Below are 17,541 nucleotides of genomic sequence, written 5' to 3'. Positions count from 1 at the left end.
CAAAGTACAGCTGGTTGGTCAGAAGGGCACTTGGCCCGGGCTTGGGACTGGCGTCTGAAGTAGAAGCCATCTTGTGGACTGTCCTCAACCTGTAGGGTCTGTGCTAATTCCAGGTGCTTAGAGTCAGAACTGAATTGAATTTTAGAACACCCAGCTGGTATCTGGAGAGTTGGGGAATTGATTGTCAATGTGAGGGGAAAAAAAAAACATGTATTTAGTGTCATAAGTGAAATGTTTTGAGCAGAAAATACCAAAATAGTTGGTGCCAAGAATGGGATGCTGTTTGGTAGTAAAAACAGCACCTCAGGGGGCGCCTGGGTGGCTCAGTCAGTTGAGCGGCCGACTTTGGCTCAGGTCATGATCTCACGGTCTGTGAGTTTGAGCCCCGTGACGGGCTCTGTGCTGACAGCTCAGAGCCTGGAGCCTGTTTCGGATTCTGTGTCTCCCTCTCTCTCTGACCCTCCCCCGTTCATGCTCTGTCTCTCTCTGTCTCAAAAATAAATAAACGTTAAAAAAAATTTTTTTTTAAAACCCAGCACCTCAGGGGGCGCCTGGGTGGCTTGGTCCATTAAGCCTCCCACTTGGGCTTAGTTCATGATCTCAAGGTTTGTGGGTTTGAGCCCTGCATCAGGCTCACTGCTGTCAGCGCAGAGCCCACTTCGGATCCTCTGTCCCCTTCTCTCTCTGCCCGTCCCCTGCTCATGCTCTCTCTCAAAAATAAATAAACACTTTTAAAAAACCAAATAGCACCTCAGAACTAAGCACCTTTAAAAATATGTATTCCCTATAAATTCAGTAAGAGATTATCAGAAAAAAAATTTACCAAATTGTACTTTTTAAAATTTTTATTATTTTTTAAATGTATTTATTTATTTTGAGAGAGAGAGAGAGAGAGAGAGAGAGAGAGAATCCCAAGCAGGCTCCATGCTGTGGTGAAGGGGAGGGTAGGAGAGGGCTCAATCCCAGGAATGGTGAGATCCTGACCTAAACCCAGACAAGATTGGGAGGGGAGGCTTAATCTACTGGGCCACCCAGCCACCCCTTTGTTATTTTAATTAACCAAACAGAAACACACATTACATTACTTTCCTCTTCAGTTTCAGACTTTGAGTTCAGCCCATCTTTACATGTGGAGTTTTAAAAAGATTGGCGCAGGGGCACCTGGGTGGCGCAGTCGGTTAAGCGTCCGACTTCAGCCAGGTCACGATCTCGCGGTCCGGGAGTTCGAGCCCCGCGTCGGGCTCTGGGCTGATGGCTCGGAGCCTGGAGCCTGTTTCCGATTCTGTGTCTCCCTCTCTCTCTGCCCCTCCCCCGTTCATGCTCTGTCTCTCTCTGTCCCAAAAATAAATAAAAAACGTTGAAAAAAAAAATTAAAAAAAAAATAAAAAGATTGGCGCAATCATGTCAAAACTGGCTTTTTAAATATTTAGACTGCAAAATGTTTCATATACCTTTGTCTTTTCCTAGAATTTTAAGTCAACTTTCTTTTTTCTTGTTGATCACAAAATCCATAAGCCTTCACCTTGTCAATTACATAGCATAGTTGCACTCCAAGGTTCTGAATAGAGCAGCTCTGTGGAATATTGTCTATGAACCTCTTTGGAACTGACTTCAGGGAGTCCTTAGACTTTCCGGACTAAGTCCTCTCTTTTTCAGAACTGTGGAACTGATCTGCCCATTGTTGTCCTTTGTAAACTCCACTTTTTTGTATCCCATATTTTATTTTACTTTATTTTATTTTATTTTATTTTATTTTTAATTAAAAAAATTTTTTGACAGGAAGCCATCAAAATCCTCTAAGAGGAAGCAGGCAAAAACATCTTTGATCTTGGCCACAGCAACTTCTTACTCAACATGTCTCCAGAGGCAAGGGAAACAAAAGCAAAAATGAACTATTGGGAGCTCATCAAAATAAAAAGCTTCTGCACAGCGAAGGAAACAATCAGCAAAACTAAAAGGCAACCGACAGAATGGGAGAAGGTATTTGCAAATGACATATCAGATAAAGGGTTAGTATCCAATATCTATAAAGAACTTATCAAACTCAACACCCAAAAAACGAACAATCCAGTGAATAAACGGGCAAAAGACATGAATAGACACTTCTCCAAAGAAGACATCCAGATGGCCAACCGACACATGAAAAAATGCTCAACATCACTCATCATCAGGGAAATACAAATCAAAACCACAATGAGACACCACCTTACACCTGTCAGAATGGCTCACATTAACGACTCAGGCAACAACAGATGTTGACGAGGATGCAGAAAAAGAGGCTCTCTTTCGCATTGCTGGTGGGAATGCGAACTGGTACAGCCACTCTGGAAAACAGTGTAGAGGTTCCTCAAAAAATTAAAAATAGAACTACCCTACAACCCAGCAATTGCACTATTAGGCATTTATCCAAGGGATACAGGTATGCTGTTTCGAAGGGACACATGCACCCCAATGTTTATAGAAGCACTATAAACAATAGCCGAAGTATTGAAAGAGTCCAAATGTCCATCGATGGATGAATGAATAAAGACGATGTGGTATATATGTATATAATGGAATATTAGTCGGCAATCAAAAAGAATGAAATCTTGCCATTTGCAACGACGTGTATGGAACTGGAGGGTATTATGCTAAGTGAAATTAGTCAGTCTGAGAAAGACAAATATCCTATGACTTCATTCATATGAGGACTTTATGACACAGCACAAACGAACATAAGGGAAGGGAAGCAAAAATAATATAAAAACAGGGAGGCGGACAAAACATAAAAGATTCTTAAATATAGAGAACAAACAGAGGGTTACTGGAGGGATTGTGGGAGGGGTTACTGGATGGGCTAAATGGGTAAGGGGCAGTAAGGAATCTACTTCTGAAATCATTGTTGCACTATATGCTAACTAATTTGGATGTAAGTTTAAAAAATAAAATTGAAAAAATGTTTAACGTTTATTTGTTTTTTGAGAGACAGAGAAAGACAGAGAGTGAGCGGGAGAGGGGCAGAGAGAGAGGGAGACACAGAATCGGAAACAGGCTCCAGGCTCTGAGCTGTCAGCACAGAACCTGACATGGGGCTTGAACTCATGAACCTCAAGATCACGACCTGAGCTGAAGTCAGATGCTTAACCAACAAAGCCACCCAGGTGCCCCTATTTTTAATTTTTTAAAACTAGCCTCCCAATGTGGGGCTTAAACTAATGACCTTGAGATCAAAGGCCGCATGTGCTACCAACTGAGCCAGCCAGGCTCCCCTGTATCTCATATTTTAGATTCAGTTTCGGCTTCATTGGGTATAACCTACAGTAATTTCTTTTTAGAAAGTCACTTGCATTGTAAACGTTCTAAGACCATGTACCTAGCAATGTCTCTATGTAAGTATCACTCTTTGAATGTCACTTAGTAGTTAATCATGGCTGGCCCACTACAGTATAAGTTCATACCTGTGGCTTGATGATTGTGAGGAGTTTCCACTGTCCGTTTCTTAGGGGGATTTGCTCGGATGGTAGACATATTTTGAGGTATCTGCTCAACCTATTAGCCAACAACTCCTCCCTGGGAAGATCTCTTCATCCTGAGATATGCGGTGAGGTCCCATCTCAATGATCAGACCATTAGAGGAAATTTAACCCAGTTTGGGACAATGCACTTTCCTCTCTTGGATATTTGGTATAGGGAGGGGGATCAAGGTCAACCTCTCCCACTCCTAAAGCATATAATCTTGAAAATTATGGGGCAACCATATTCTATCCTTCAGAAAGCGAGAGAAAAATCCAGTCTGCAGAGAGAGAGAATAACTAAGCAAAATAAGGGAGGAAAGACATCAAGCGAGAGTTCTGTTAGTTTAACTCTGGACTCTTGAATCTGAAAAGGTAAAATGTGGGAGGAGATAAACTAAAACTCTGTAGAATTCTGAAGAAGGTGAAGAAACTCAACATCACTTTGCGTACACACTTTACAATACAGTTACTTGCCTGCCAACTTGAGACTGGAAAGAATTTTTTTCAATGTTTTCAAGTAAAAGGAGATACGATACTAGTCGAGTTTATACAATGAGAACTAAGAAGAGGAAACTTATTATCGTACAACCAGTTCAAAATGCAAAATTTCATCAAATATTCACTGGGCACCTACTTTATGGACAGCAATTGATTCATCACTGGAGACGCAAAGGTGAATGGGACACAGTTCCTGCTCTTGAAGTTCATGGTCCAAGAGGGTCCAGAGAGGCCGACAGCTAAAGGACACGGTGAAGGCAGCGGCCAGATCATAGGGGACCAAAAGTGGCAGCAAGGGGCCCAGGATGGGGACCAGGAGCCTGTGAAGAGCAGAAAGGCGAGTGGAGAGGAGGGAGGTTCCCACACCAGAGGCCTCTGAGAGGCCAGGGTCCCATGCCCACTTTGCCCAGGACACTTGGGTGTATGCCTGCTGTCTCAACATCATTATTTACAACCTTCCTTCTCTCTCCTAAATCATGCAGTCACCCTAGGTAGGACCAGGGCCAAAAAGCGTGTAGTGAAGACAGCAAAATGAAGGCCACACAAAATGAAGAGACTGATGTCAGTTGGGGTGGGGGGGGAGGGATGGACGAGCAGGCTACAGTGGGCTGAGAAATCAGTGGAAGGGGAGGCATCATGAATGCTTCTTCCAAGTAACTGGCCATCAGGGGGCAGAAGTGGACCTGTGGCTAGAAGGCCCAGAGTGCAGAGGGAGGGCTCTTTACCAGGTGGACAGACCATGGCAAGTTGACCAGCTGATGGGGACAGCCAGGTAAGAGGAAGACGGTAAAGACTGGGCACAGTGACTTCACTGTGTAATCTCAGGATGGATTGGGGTCCCCATAGATTGGGGTGGGAGGATTGGGAGCATAGGGGCAGGGACTGGCCACACAGGCAGCAGGAGAGCCTCTTTTCCACTCGGATGGTGCTATGGACCGAATGCGTCCTCCCCAAATTCAGATGTTGAAACCCCATCCCTCATTGTGGCTATATTTGTAGATAGAGCCTATAGGGAGGTAATTAAGGTTAAGGTCATAACAGTGAAACCCTGATCTGATAGGATTAGTGTCCTTATAAGAAACCAGAGATCTTACTCTGTCTCTCTGTACCCACTCAGATGAGGACAGAGCAGGAAGACAGGTCTCACCAGAACCCAGCCCTACCAGCCCTTCATCTGGGACATCCAGCTCCAGAACCATGAGAAAATAAATTTCTGTTGGTTGAGCCACCCAATCTGTGGTAATTTGTTATGGCAGCCCAAGACGACTGAGACAGATGGGAGGGAAGGGGATGGGACAGGGGTGGGGAGTGGCAGACAATTTAATCACGTCTACGAGGGCAAGATGTTGGTCAGAGTAAGTTCATTCTCTGCATTCAGGAAATAGGAAGCAAGCCTATCCACTGAAAATGAAAGAGGTTGGTAACATCAGGAACATGAGATGACCCATGGACATCATGGAGAGCCCACAGGGGAGGGACTGATGTTGGACATGTGGGGATTCTGGAGAAGATTGGAAACCTTGGAACCCTGGCAGTATGGTGGGCTGGGACTGCAGGACATGGCCAAGCAGGAGTGTCCCTTTCCCAAATGCCCTCTGGAATTGGTCAGACACAGAATACTGAGGCTGGGCACCAGGATATTATTATTTTCTGGAGTCCACATGAATGCTCAGCAGCCCTCTGTTTATAATGTAAGCAAGTCGATAGGATCTGAGTGTTGTGGGTTTTACCTCGGGCTGCTGGCTGTCCCAACGCCCCAGTGAAGGTCAGTGGTGAGGAACCTCAGCTTGCTAAGGGCAGGGAAGCAAGGAGCAAATCAGGGACATTGGGGGTCCCACTGTGGCGGGGAACTCTCACACTGGTTACGAAGTCTGATCTGTCAGCGAGGGGTGCCAGGAAGAGAGCTGAGTCCTCCCACGGCATGAAGGAAGTCATAGGCCAGAGATTTGGGGGACAGGGTGGAGGGAGGTGGGCTCCATGGGAATGCAGAAAGGTGATGTCAAAGCTAAGAGAAGGAGCCTCCTAGGGGTGCCTGGATGGCTCAGCTAAGCAGCTGACTTTTGGTTTCGGCTCAGGTCATGATCTCTAGGTTTAAGCTCAGCCTCGGGCTCTTGCTGGCACTGGGGGGCCTGCTTGGGATTCTCTCTCTTTCTCTGCCCCTCCCCTTCTTGTATGCAATCTCTTGAAGGAACCCCCCTAACCAGTTTGAGAAGTGTACCTCCTGTTTGATTGGTTTTGTGACCCCAAGCTCATCTCTACCCGCCTCAATAAAATGCTGTGTGTAATTCAATATTTGTTTTATGTTTTATAACACGATTAGATAAAACTGAAATTAATGTCATTTATAGGCTTGGGAGAGAATTTTATGACAGCCCCCTGGGCACCAGAAACCAGTGCAGGCCTCTTTCTGGGACCAGATGCCTGTGCTGGTTAGGAATCCCTGGGCTGGGTCCTCACATCACGTTTGACTGGGCGACCCTGACAAATGGCTTCACCTCTTTCTGAGCCTGTTTCTGCCTCTGCACAATGAAGGTTATGATCGTTATTTTTTTTAAGTTTATTTGGAGAGAGAGAGAGAACGCACAAGAGCATGAACAGGAGAAGGGCAGGGAGAGAGAGAAAATCCCGAGCAGGCTCCATAGGGTCAGCACAGAGCCAGATGTGGGGCGCCGATGCACGAACCATGAGATCATGACCTGAGCTGAACACAAGAGTCCAACGATCGACCGACTGAGACACCCGGGGGCCCCAAAGGCTCCAATTGTTGATGGGGGAATGACGTTGGATCGTGCTGGCGAGGACTTGGCCGAGTATCCGGTGTGACGTACGTGCTCAAAAAAGGCAAGCCGTTATCACCATCGTCATTCACGTTAATTTTAGAGATAGTAAAGATTTCAAAAGAAATCCACAAATATTTCCCCAGAAAATGAGAAAGTGATTTTTCAGGTACATAAAAAATCCCAGGGACCCTCCTCTGAGGAGTTATCAATAGCCAGAGCCCTCAGGACCCTTGCAGGCCTTCCTACAAGTCTGTTCCCCGGCTTGCCACAGAGCTTGTCAGCCTGTGGATGCAGGAACGCCGTGTGCCACGACTTCTGTTTCTGAGCCATCAACTGAGACGGGATGGAGACAGGAGGGAAAGTGGGAGGGAGGCTGGAGAAGATCAAGTCCAATCTCGGTGCAAGGCTTGTCGGGAAGTGGGTTTTCATCAGGTACACCTGTTCTGTCTTCGGCCCACGTTCCCTGTCACCAAACCCACTGCCCCGAATCCAACACGCGATGAACACCTGTTGGTAGTTCCACTAACGCGCTTCCCCGGAAACAGGACAACCTTCAAGGCAGTGGTTCTCGACTGCAGGCAGTTCTGCCCTCTCAGCCTCCCAGGGGACACTGGGCAGTGTCTGGAAAGATTTTTCTGTTGGCACAACTTGGAGATGCTCCTGGCTTCTAGTGGGTAAAGGCCAGGGATGGTGCGAGACAGCATACGAGGCACAGGCCAGTCCCCCACAACAAAGAATTGGAGGGCTCCCCGCTCTCCATCATGTCTCCATTATTCCCACCCTATCGCTTCCTCCATGCTGAGGGAGGGCATAGCCCCCTTCCTGGTACCCCTCGCCGAAAACTCAGCTTTAGTATCCGGGATTAGGGGTGTCAAGAAACCTCGCTTGATTTTAACTCACTAAGGTTATCAAGTTGGCAGCTTGCCAGATGCCACGGATTAAAAAACCGGACCTTGAATGACTATTTTTTATTTGCTTGACACGCTTATGCACAATTTTGCAAGCAACAATTGTCCTCAGGGCGTCATTGTTTCTTACTCGCTGCTAATATGAAAGCGCCACAGCTTACGACACTCCTTTTGGGTATCACTGTTTCATTCTTTCACTCCTTCATTCATTCACCCATTCACTCAACCAACACAGACTCATTGGGCTCCTCCTTACACTGGGGTGGCTCTAGGGACAGAGAGTGAATAGAACGAAATCTCCGGGTGTGTGTACTGGGGAGGAGGAGGACAGATGCACTAGTAAATAACGACAATATCATTCCGGGTAAAAGCCCTCATGAGATACACGGGGCCTGGGATAGCAAAGGGGAATGTGGCCCACATGTCCTATGGAGGTCTCAGAACACTGGTCCCTTCAACCATCATCACTTTCTGGTTTCTATTTGCAAGGGATCCCCCTGACACCTCCCTGTATGGCAAGGCGAGGGACTGGGGTGGGGAGTGACAATCAACAATTTGGCCTAATAATGCCCATTAGGAAGAGGCCTATGATCTCCCTCAAGGGGGAGGGGCAAATGAATAAAAAAATTGTTTGAATGCCCTTAAATGTCTAAATCAAATGTCTGACCACTCAGAGTAAAAAAAAAAAAACAGAAGGTAAGCAGGGTTTCAAAGCCTGGGAAATACTCCAACCAAAGTAGGTCAGCTCCATTCTTATTTATTAAAGGAGTTCTTGCCAAGAAGTATGAGACCTCAGGTCTGGATAAGCCCAGAAAACACCCGGAGGACCAAGACTTGCACACAGGAAACCATCTTATAATAATACAAGGCAGTACATGAGTGTATGAAAAGGACATTTAAGATGACATAAGGGAGAGGGCCCTGGATGAGTGAGAATCAAGAGATCTGGGTTCTAGTCCCAGCTCCACCACTAACTTGCAGATTTGGGGCAGGTCTCTTTTCTCTGTGGGTCTCAGTTTGCTCAACTGTACCATAAGGGAATTGGACCAGAGCATAAGGAAGCAGCCTTCCAAGGCACACTGAAGACTCATTTCCCCCACCGCTTATTCTTGACACACCCTAGGGGTTCCTTTGAGATGAAAAAGTTAACCCTCCGTCCTGAAGCCCAGACACCTGTTGATTTCTTCTGACAACCTCAGGGTTACTGCAAATACTTAAGAAGGAGGTGGGAAAGGTCACAAGGAGGAAGCTGTTGCCTCTCCCATCCCTGGGCTCTTTATAACAACATACCTAGAGGCTTTGAATTGTCCCCAGTGTCCCAGGTGGCATTTCCTCAAACTGGGAATTCAGATTAATGAGTGGGTACTGTTGTTCTAGCATATTCCAGTACCAGCACTGCCACTGATGAGAAGAGGCTCCGCGGTTACACGGGAGATGGGAACGAAAGTCCCAAATTCCACCCTTCCAAACTTACTGCTGCTGGAATGTCACAGAGCTGCCAGAAAGATGGGGGCATCTCCTGAGCATCAACACTCCCATCAGCTTTGGAAGCAAAGGTTTTTCTTATAGTCAAACAGGAGAGGACTACAGAAGGCAAGGTCGTTGGATACCAGGAAGGACTTGCCCAGGACACAGACTGGAGACTCAGAATTGGGTCCCCAAGCACTTTTCCTGGGGAGTTTCTTGGCACAGAGGCCTTGAGGGCCAGTTGGCAATGCTGGGAGGAAGAAGTGGTTCTGGAATCTGCACCCCCTCCCTATTCCTTCCATCCAGCCTGAGTACAGCCACTCTCTCATTCACAAATCCCAGTGGGAGAGACCCCGGATTCCCAGGAGTTTCTGTGGGAAAGGAAAACAAGCCACCCACTCTGCCTTTCTCTTTTCTTTTCCAGCTCCTCCCTGGACCGGGTTTGCGGAGACTGCTACTCCCGGAACTCCCCAGACGTGCAGACTTTAGGGAGCCAAATCCCACAGGAGAGGGAGGGAGCTGCGAATGCTCCCACCACAGAGCCGGAAGCTCCAGCCAGAGCTTTTTGAGGTTTTTCCCTTCTGCAGTCCGGTGTGCGTGTGCGTGTATGCGTGTGTGTGTGTGTGTGTGTGTGTGTGTGTGTGTGTGTGTGTGTAAATGTCAAGGCTTTGGGGCAGACGGATGTGGGTTCCAATCGCCTTTTCCTGGGGCAAGATTTTTGGCCGCCGAGAGCCTCGGTTTCCTAGACCCTAAAGCGAGGGTGACAATATCAGCCGATTGTAAGGTTCCAATGAACTATGGATGGAGGGTGCCCAGAACACATTAGGCGCTGCCAGGGGCGCCTCCAGAGTTTCCGTCGAAGTGCAGCCTGGAGGAAGGGGTGGCTTGGGGGGCCGAGGGGGTTTATCTTACAGCTGCCTTTGCCCGACTCATTTGCTGTTTTTATCCTGGGAGAGAAGGCTATAGGGAGAGGAGCTGACAGGGATGATCCTTGCTGGGGACGGGGTGTTAAGAGTTCCCACTCCATCGAGGAAGATCTGCGGACCCCTCCACGCCCGCCACGCAGGGTATCCGCGGAGAGGCACGGTACTCACGGTGTGCTCAGCGCAGGCGAGCAGCAGCAGCAACGGCAACAGCAGCGGGCGGGGACGCATGGTGCCCCGCGCTCTCCCCGTGGGCGCCTCGACGGCCGCGCACCTGTGCGCACCCCCGGCCCGGGGGCTCAGCGTCCTCCGCAGGGTCCCGCGCCCCGGCCGGCGGCCGCGGCCGGAGGAGCCATGGCAGGGCCACCTAAGCCGCGGCGAGCCCCGGGACTGCTTCTCCTCGGAAGAGGTGGCAGCGCGCTAAGCCGCCCAGCCCATTGATAAGGACGCCGCGCCGCCCGCCTGCGCTCCTCCACCCTGCCGCTACTGGCAGGGAGCCGGCGCGCGGGCCTGCTGGGGAGGAGGCAGGAGGGGGCGGGGGGGGGGGGGCTGCAGGGGAGGAGGCGGTGGGGGGGGGCGGAGGTTACAACGGAGGAGGCGGGGGGGGGGCCTTCAGGGGAGGAGGCGGGGGGGGGGGGGGGCTGCAGCCGGCTCCCGCAAGCTCAGCCCGGGGGGCGGAGGAGACCGGGGGAGGGCATGCTGGCTTAGCCTTCCACGCTGCAGCACCCCCGAGTCCGGAAAGAGCATTCTCGAAGTTCTCGAAGTTCTGGGGCAGCCCTGCCGCAACCTTGCTGCTACCTCGTTGAGTCTCAGGGCTAACGAGACCCACCTTAGGGGTACAAGAAGGTTGTGCCTGTGCTCTGTGGGTTATAGCACAGTGGGTGCTCCGTGAATGCCTTTGCATCTACTGGGTGGGTCAGCTACTTGGCACTTTATTTCTGATTTTCACTTTGTGTTTCTTCATTCATTATTAAAGTTGTGCACGCTCCTTGTAGGACATTACACGCCCATGGGCGCCGTCACCCCGGGGAAGTTTGGGTGACCAGGTGAGACCCAGGGGGACCCTGTGGCACACCCAGGAATTCTGGTGGCTGTGCTGAAGAGAACCGCCTGGAGACTTCCTGGTGTCCCTGAGAAGCTATTTAAGCACCAGGCAGGTCTTCCCAGTAGCCTGCTCAACCCTGAGTCTGAGTGCCCAGACGGCCTGGAGGCTGGCTTTTAGCCTCTCAGTACAAGGCACCCTCAAATGGCTCGTCTAGATTCAAGTTTTTCTTTCTCTGCTCTGGTGCCCACTCCCTTCCTCTTGGCTCTCCTATCTTACCCTTTCTCCCAGCACTTTAAGTACACATCAGCTCCTTGAAATCCCCCCCCCCACCCCTTTAGCGATATTATGCCCATTTGACAGAGAAGGGCATTGAGGATGCAGAAGACAGTGCTGTTGCCAGGTACATGCGACTCAGCAGTTCAGATGGAAAAGCCTGGGTCTGCATACACTTCCATAGCTAACCCTGATTTTCTGTGACTGACCTCTGGTCAGATTGCTAACCTGCTCGCTCTTAAAACAACACATTCTAGCCCTTAGCAGCCTTCCCTACCCAAAGAGGCTATTGATAAAGGTACAGTTGGTAAATCACAGCAGAAATAAAAGGGGAAAAAATGTTTTCAGCTCTCAGCTCCACACTAAATGCCCTGTATGTATCCGCCTAAAGTATACATGAACATGAGCTCATTTTTAAGAACTTTGGCCCCAGAAATACTCACTCAAAGACTCAGTGAAATATATGCAGGGATGTTTGTGGAAGCACTGTGACAGGACCAGAGAACAGGACATAATGTATGTGGAAGGGGAACACTTAGCCCCACCTTGATATTTCCTTCCTCCAGGAGTGCAGCCATGAGTATAACCCTCCTGACCTTTCTCTACGTGCTCAGTAACGCCCTCCCCCTAACACAGACACACACACTCACTCACACACACACACACACACACACACACACACACACAGGTGGGGGAGCTCTATGTGATTCACACATTTAGGATAAGGACTGGCATGAGGTTCTGCACCTCCCCGCTCCCTCCCTTGCCTTTGACAGGTCCCCCACCTGCAGAGAGCCTGTCACTGGATTGCTGTAGCCAGGCTGTCACTGCAGGTCAACTCTGCCCTTGTGAGCCAGTATCACCAGTGATAGGGTGGTGGTCTATGTAATTCTGCAGTTCAGTGCTAGAAAACCCTCTTGCCTGTAAGTATAAGCCACATTCTCCAAGATCGACTTTATTACCCATGAAAGTGATATTTGGCCTCATCTGTCTTACATTTTTTTAAAAAGTTTATTTATTTATTTTGAGAGAGAAAGCACAAGCTGGGGAGAGGGGCAGAGAGAGAAAGGGAGAATCCCAAGCAGGCTCCACACTGTCAGCACAGAGCCCAACGCGGGGCTCAAACTCACAAACCTGCAAGCTGAAATCAAAGAGTCCAACGCTTAACTGCCTGAGACACTCAGGAGCCCCTGGCCTCATCTGTCTTAACCTTAATTCTTAAATGGTTCAAGATTCAGGCTAGAAAGAATGTTGCTTCCTGGGCCCCTGAAACCCCAACACCCTAAATGTGCATCCGAAAGAAGATGCTGTAAGGACTTGCCATTCTTACTGATTAGACTTCCATGTTGCTTGACCATCTTCTGTAAACTGCTGTATGTATTGCTTTTTTGATGGAAAAAATTTTTCAAGAAAACAATACACAAAAATGTAATCTGTGCTGTATACAGATTGCCAGTAACAAAGCAGAGCAACATTTGTTCTGGACAATTTCATAAATTTCTGGCCCGCGGCAAAGCTATTCTTCATTAAATGAGAGGCAGCCTCTCTGAGCATTGAGAAAAGGGTCTCAAGTGCTTGGTGAGAAGCCCATTTACAAGCCACGGATACAGTTAGTGGTTTTGCAAAACCCGTCTGAGAAAACAACTCCATGATAGGAGTGGAGGGAAGAGGTAGTGAAAGAACAACGTATTTAGTACCTGCCAGGAGCTGGAGAACCTTTTAGGAACTTGGGATAGGTCATGTAGCCAATCCTTCCCGCCTATATGAGGGATATTTACTTACCTTGACTAGTTGATGACACTCGAGGCTTAGGCACTCACCTCCAACAACACAGCTAACAAGGGACAGGGGGGCAAGGTTTAAACCCAGGACTGAGCGCAAAGCCTCTGCCCTTTGCCCTTTGCACTGGACTAGGGTTCCTCTCAATCATGAAGATGACTTCCTGGGGCACCCGGGTGGCTCAATTGGTTGAGCGGTTGAGCATCACGTCGGACATGGTTTGTGAGTTCCAACCCCACATGGGACTCGTTGCTGTCATGCCTGTCAACACAGAGCCTGCTTCAGACCCTCTGCCCCCTCTCTCTGCCCCTCCCCCCTTGCGCTCTTCCCAAAATAAAAAAAGTATTTTAAAGTTTTTTTTTAATGTTTATTTATTTTTTAGAGAGATAGGGAGAAAGGGAGCATGTGAGGCAGAGGGGCAGAGAGAGAAGGAGACACAGAATCCAAAGCAGGCTCCAGGCTCTGAGCTGTCAGAGCCCAATGTGGGCCTCGAACTCACAGAGTGCAAGACCATGACCTGAGCCAAAGTCAGAGGCTTCACTGACTGAGCCACCCAGGTGCCCCAAAATTAAAAAAATATATATATATATTTTTTTTATTAAAAATAATTTTTTAACGTTGTTTATTTATTTTTGAGACAGAGAGAGACAGAGCATGAACGGGGGAGGGGCAGAGAGAGAGGGAGACACAGAATCGGAAGCAGGCTCCAGGCTCCGAGCCATCAGCCCAGAGCCCGACGCGGGGCTCGAACTCACGGACCGCGAGATCGTGACCTGGCTGAAGTCGGACGCTTAACCGACTGCGCCACCCAGGCACCCCTAAAAAAATATTTTTAAAAAGATGACTTCCTTACCGTGCTTTTGCATGTATCATCTTGTTTGACCCTCAAAACCCCATGGGGCAGGCAGGCCCAGTAGGAGGTCTGGCAGGAGAGGGAGAACCCTTGGCTCAAAAAGTTTCACTGACGAAAGTCAGCCGAATTTAACGAAAGAACCATTAAAGGAGCAGAGGTGTGGGCAAGTTAAAGGGCACCGATGAGGGACAATAAGGTTCCAGGGACCAACAACAGTGGGCCAAAAGAATGGCAAAGACTCTCTCCTTGAGGAAACTTGAGCTCAGCTCCTCAGGGCCTGTTTCTTGACTAGGACTTGACTTTGGTGCCCTCTGTCTCTGGCCTGCCCAGCCCAGTCTTAGCAAGAGTCTGGCCGTCTTCAGCTTAGTGAGAATCCTTCCAACTCTTGATGGCTGACCAAACTTGATATCTAATCAAGTCCCTCATTCCCGCCTCTGATGTCTCAATCCCTGCCTGCCTTCAGCAAGAATCCTGTTAAATCCTGTTAGCAACAATCCCCACCCCCACCTTGGTATCTCCTCTTAGGGATCTTCCATCCACTGCCCCCTCACTGTGCTCCTTGGCCATAAATCCCCACTTGTTCTTGCTTTTTCCAAGTTGGGCTCGGTCTCTCTCCCTTCTTGCAATACCACTATAGTAAGTCTTGAATGAATTCTTCCTTACCATTTTAATAACTGTCAGATAACGTTTTCTATAACAAGGGGCAAGGAGAGAAAACAGTGTCCCCGAAGCTGGCGAGAGCTGTTCTAGACTCACCCATAGGGTGAGCAATGCATGGAGCAATGCAGCCACTGTCAAAACCGTGGCCCTGGCAAAGGGGTCAGGAGGTCAGATAAATGCCCTGACCCCTCCTCTCCCGTCCCCAGATCTCCTGGAGATGTTTTCCATTGGTTGAACACAACCCAATGCCAGAGACAAGGCGGACAGACGGGAGAAAGAAACTATTCATATAGTTTACCTGCTGGATGGAAAATGTAGAAAACGGGTTTGGGAGGGATGAGGCAAAACAGAAAAATCCTGATGAGGGAACAAAGGCAAGCTGAGGGTAAAACACAAGTTAACACCCCCACCCCCACAAACTCCCTCCAAGGGGGGTATGTGTGACATTCCTCAGGCGCTCCTGGCTGCCCAAGAACAAAGGAAAATGAAAAACAAGTGGTTAACTGACAGAGATCACGGGCTTGCAGGACGTGACTCTCCACAGTTTGCAATTGTCTTAATGATTTACAACAACAAAAAAAAGCAATCTCCAGAAACCTATAGACTCAATTTCCTGGAGCCGTAGCATCACCCTCCCCTCCATAGGATAGAACATCTTATATAATCAGTCACTCCTCACAACGCAAGTGCAGCTCTTTCTTTCCACGGGTCCTGTCCCCGTGCTTTGCTTTAATGAAACCACCTTTTTGGGGGCGCCTGGGTGGCTCAGTCGGTTGAGTGTCCGACTTTGGCTGAGGTCATGATCTCATGGTCTGTGAGTTTGAGCCCCACGACGGGCTCTGTGCTGACTCGCAGCTCGGAGCCTGGAGCCTGCTTCGAATTCTGTGTCTCCCTCTGCCTTTGCCCCTCCCCGCTCATGCTTACTCTCTCTCTCTCTTTCAAAAATAAACACATAAAAAAATAATGAAACCACCTTTTTGAACCAAAAATGTCTCAATTCCTTCTTGGCCATTGGCTCCAAACCCCAACACTTCAAACAGCATCAACCCCACTTGGAAATATCATTATACCCATTTAACAGATGAAGAAACAGATATGATGAGACTGTAGCTCAAGATCACACATTTGGGAGGTAGGCTTGCTGGTACTGAAACTCTGGATTTTTTTTCTTCACACAGAGTGGTCTCAGGGACAGGCAGCTTCAGGTAGCGTCTCAGGATCCTAAAGGTGTGCATCCCAAGAAAGAGCAACACAGGAAACTGTGTTGTAATTGATGAGCGAGCCCTGGAAATCACACAGTGCTACTGCTGCGGCTTTCTACGGTCCATGTTACCAATTTTCATAATTGTTAACTGAGGAAAGGAATAAATGAGCCCCACCATTCTGCTGGGACCAGCTGGTTGTCCCAGTGGGATCCCCAGGGGCCTGGAAAGCACAGCTCCTGGCTGAGTTGGCCAACACCTTTGCTGAACAAACTCAGATAAACCTGTGGCAAGACAAGCCAATAACTCCAGAGACTAGGGCTTGGAAAGAGAAAGGAAAATAAGTTTATTTTGGGTGCCAGCAGCAGGGGGAGGTGGCAAGCTTATGCCTTACCAACCAACCTCTTAGCCCGAAAGATGGATACTAGAGTTTTACAGAGAGAGATGGGGGCTTGTGTGTGAGAGATGGGGGTCAGTATGTGCTCAGCACAGGATCACAGGAGGGGAAAGGGATATGTGGTGTGGTCTTCTAGGCATTCGGTTGCTCTAGACTGGTGGTTGGAATGTTCCAGTTATTGCAAAATGTCTTTGTCAAAGCCTCAAGAAAGTGTGATAAGGAATAAGCACAATGGGTTTTAGTTAGAGCTGAGTTAAGGGGTCTTGTCTATTTCTGGTTATAACCGTTGCGGTCTAGTTGAGCAAGAGGGCTCACTCTTGACATCCAGACAACCACAAAAGCGTGCCCAGGTTCAAGGGAAGACAGCACAGACTCAACCTCTTTATGGAGGAATGAGAAGATTTTGGAAGAGTGTGTGAGACCATAAATACCATTATGGGGACTGTGGGGAAATACCATGCTATAAACCCTTGAAACTTCATTACAGCCCCCATGACAGGGGTCCTCTCTTTGATTCTGATGACTTTCTCGATTCTAATCCTTTTCTCCTAGTACCCCTGCCGGTAGAGTGGGGCATACACACGTAAGTCATGACCACCCCAAACACTGGAGGTTCATGTTCTCTTAACAGTAATTAGAGGTTACCCTGGGGCGCCTGAGTGGCTCAGCTGGGTAAGTGTCCGACTTCAGCTCAGGTCATAATCTCACAGTTCCTGAGTTCGAGCCCAGTGTCAAGTTCTGCACTGACAGTTCAGAGCCTGGAGCCTGCTTCCGATTCTGTGTCTCCTTCTCTCTCTGCCCCTCCCCCCTGGCGCTCTGTCTCTCTCAAAAATAAATAAACATTAAAAAAAATAAAAAAAATAAATAAAGAAGTTACCCTGGGGATGGAAGGTCCTGCATTTGGTTCTAGGGTAACTAACTTGTTCTCCATTGATTTCATACAGATATTCTTATTACCCCAGAATGTAAGGGTAAAAACTGAAGGGCACCGAAATATGTGTGAGGATTTTTTTTTAATGTTTATTTATTTATTTTTGAGAAAGAGAGAGAGAGGCAGAGAATCCCAAGCAAGCTCCACACTGTCAGTGCACAGCCCAGCGCTGGGCTTGACCTCAGGAACCACATGCTTAAATGACTGAGCCACCCAGGCATCTCAGTCTAAGGGTTATTTTGAGCCAAAAGCAATTGACAACTAGCAGCTACAGGAAAAGCTCTTTACCCCACCTCCCACTACCTAATAATAAAGTATAAACGTGCTTTTT

At 48.4% G+C, this 17,541-nt stretch overlaps 1 protein-coding gene across 3 annotated transcripts in view; it reads right to left on the bottom strand.

The window, feature by feature from the left end:
* The window catches only part of SCTR (secretin receptor), a 77,664-nt gene extending 67,113 nt beyond the window's left edge, over nucleotides 1–10,551 (bottom strand). For all 3 annotated transcript variants that reach the window (XR_015255164.1, XM_086718416.1, XM_086718417.1), the window contains exon 1: nucleotides 10,242–10,551. Coding sequence is in view for 2 of the 3 variants with exons in the window: in XM_086718416.1 (XP_086574542.1) it covers nucleotides 10,242–10,301 (60 nt within the window). In the remaining variant the exon portion in view is untranslated. The remainder of the gene's footprint in view (nucleotides 1–10,241) is intronic.
* Nucleotides 10,552–17,541: the final 6,990 nt, after the last annotated feature.

This window comes from Puma concolor, chromosome C1 (assembly GCF_028749965.1).
Source record: "Puma concolor isolate L17-30 chromosome C1, mPumCon1.1.hap2, whole genome shotgun sequence".
NCBI lineage: Eukaryota > Metazoa > Chordata > Mammalia > Carnivora > Felidae > Puma > Puma concolor.
The sequence above is the reverse complement of the archived record's forward strand: the minus strand, read 5'-3'. Positions and strand labels throughout refer to the sequence as shown.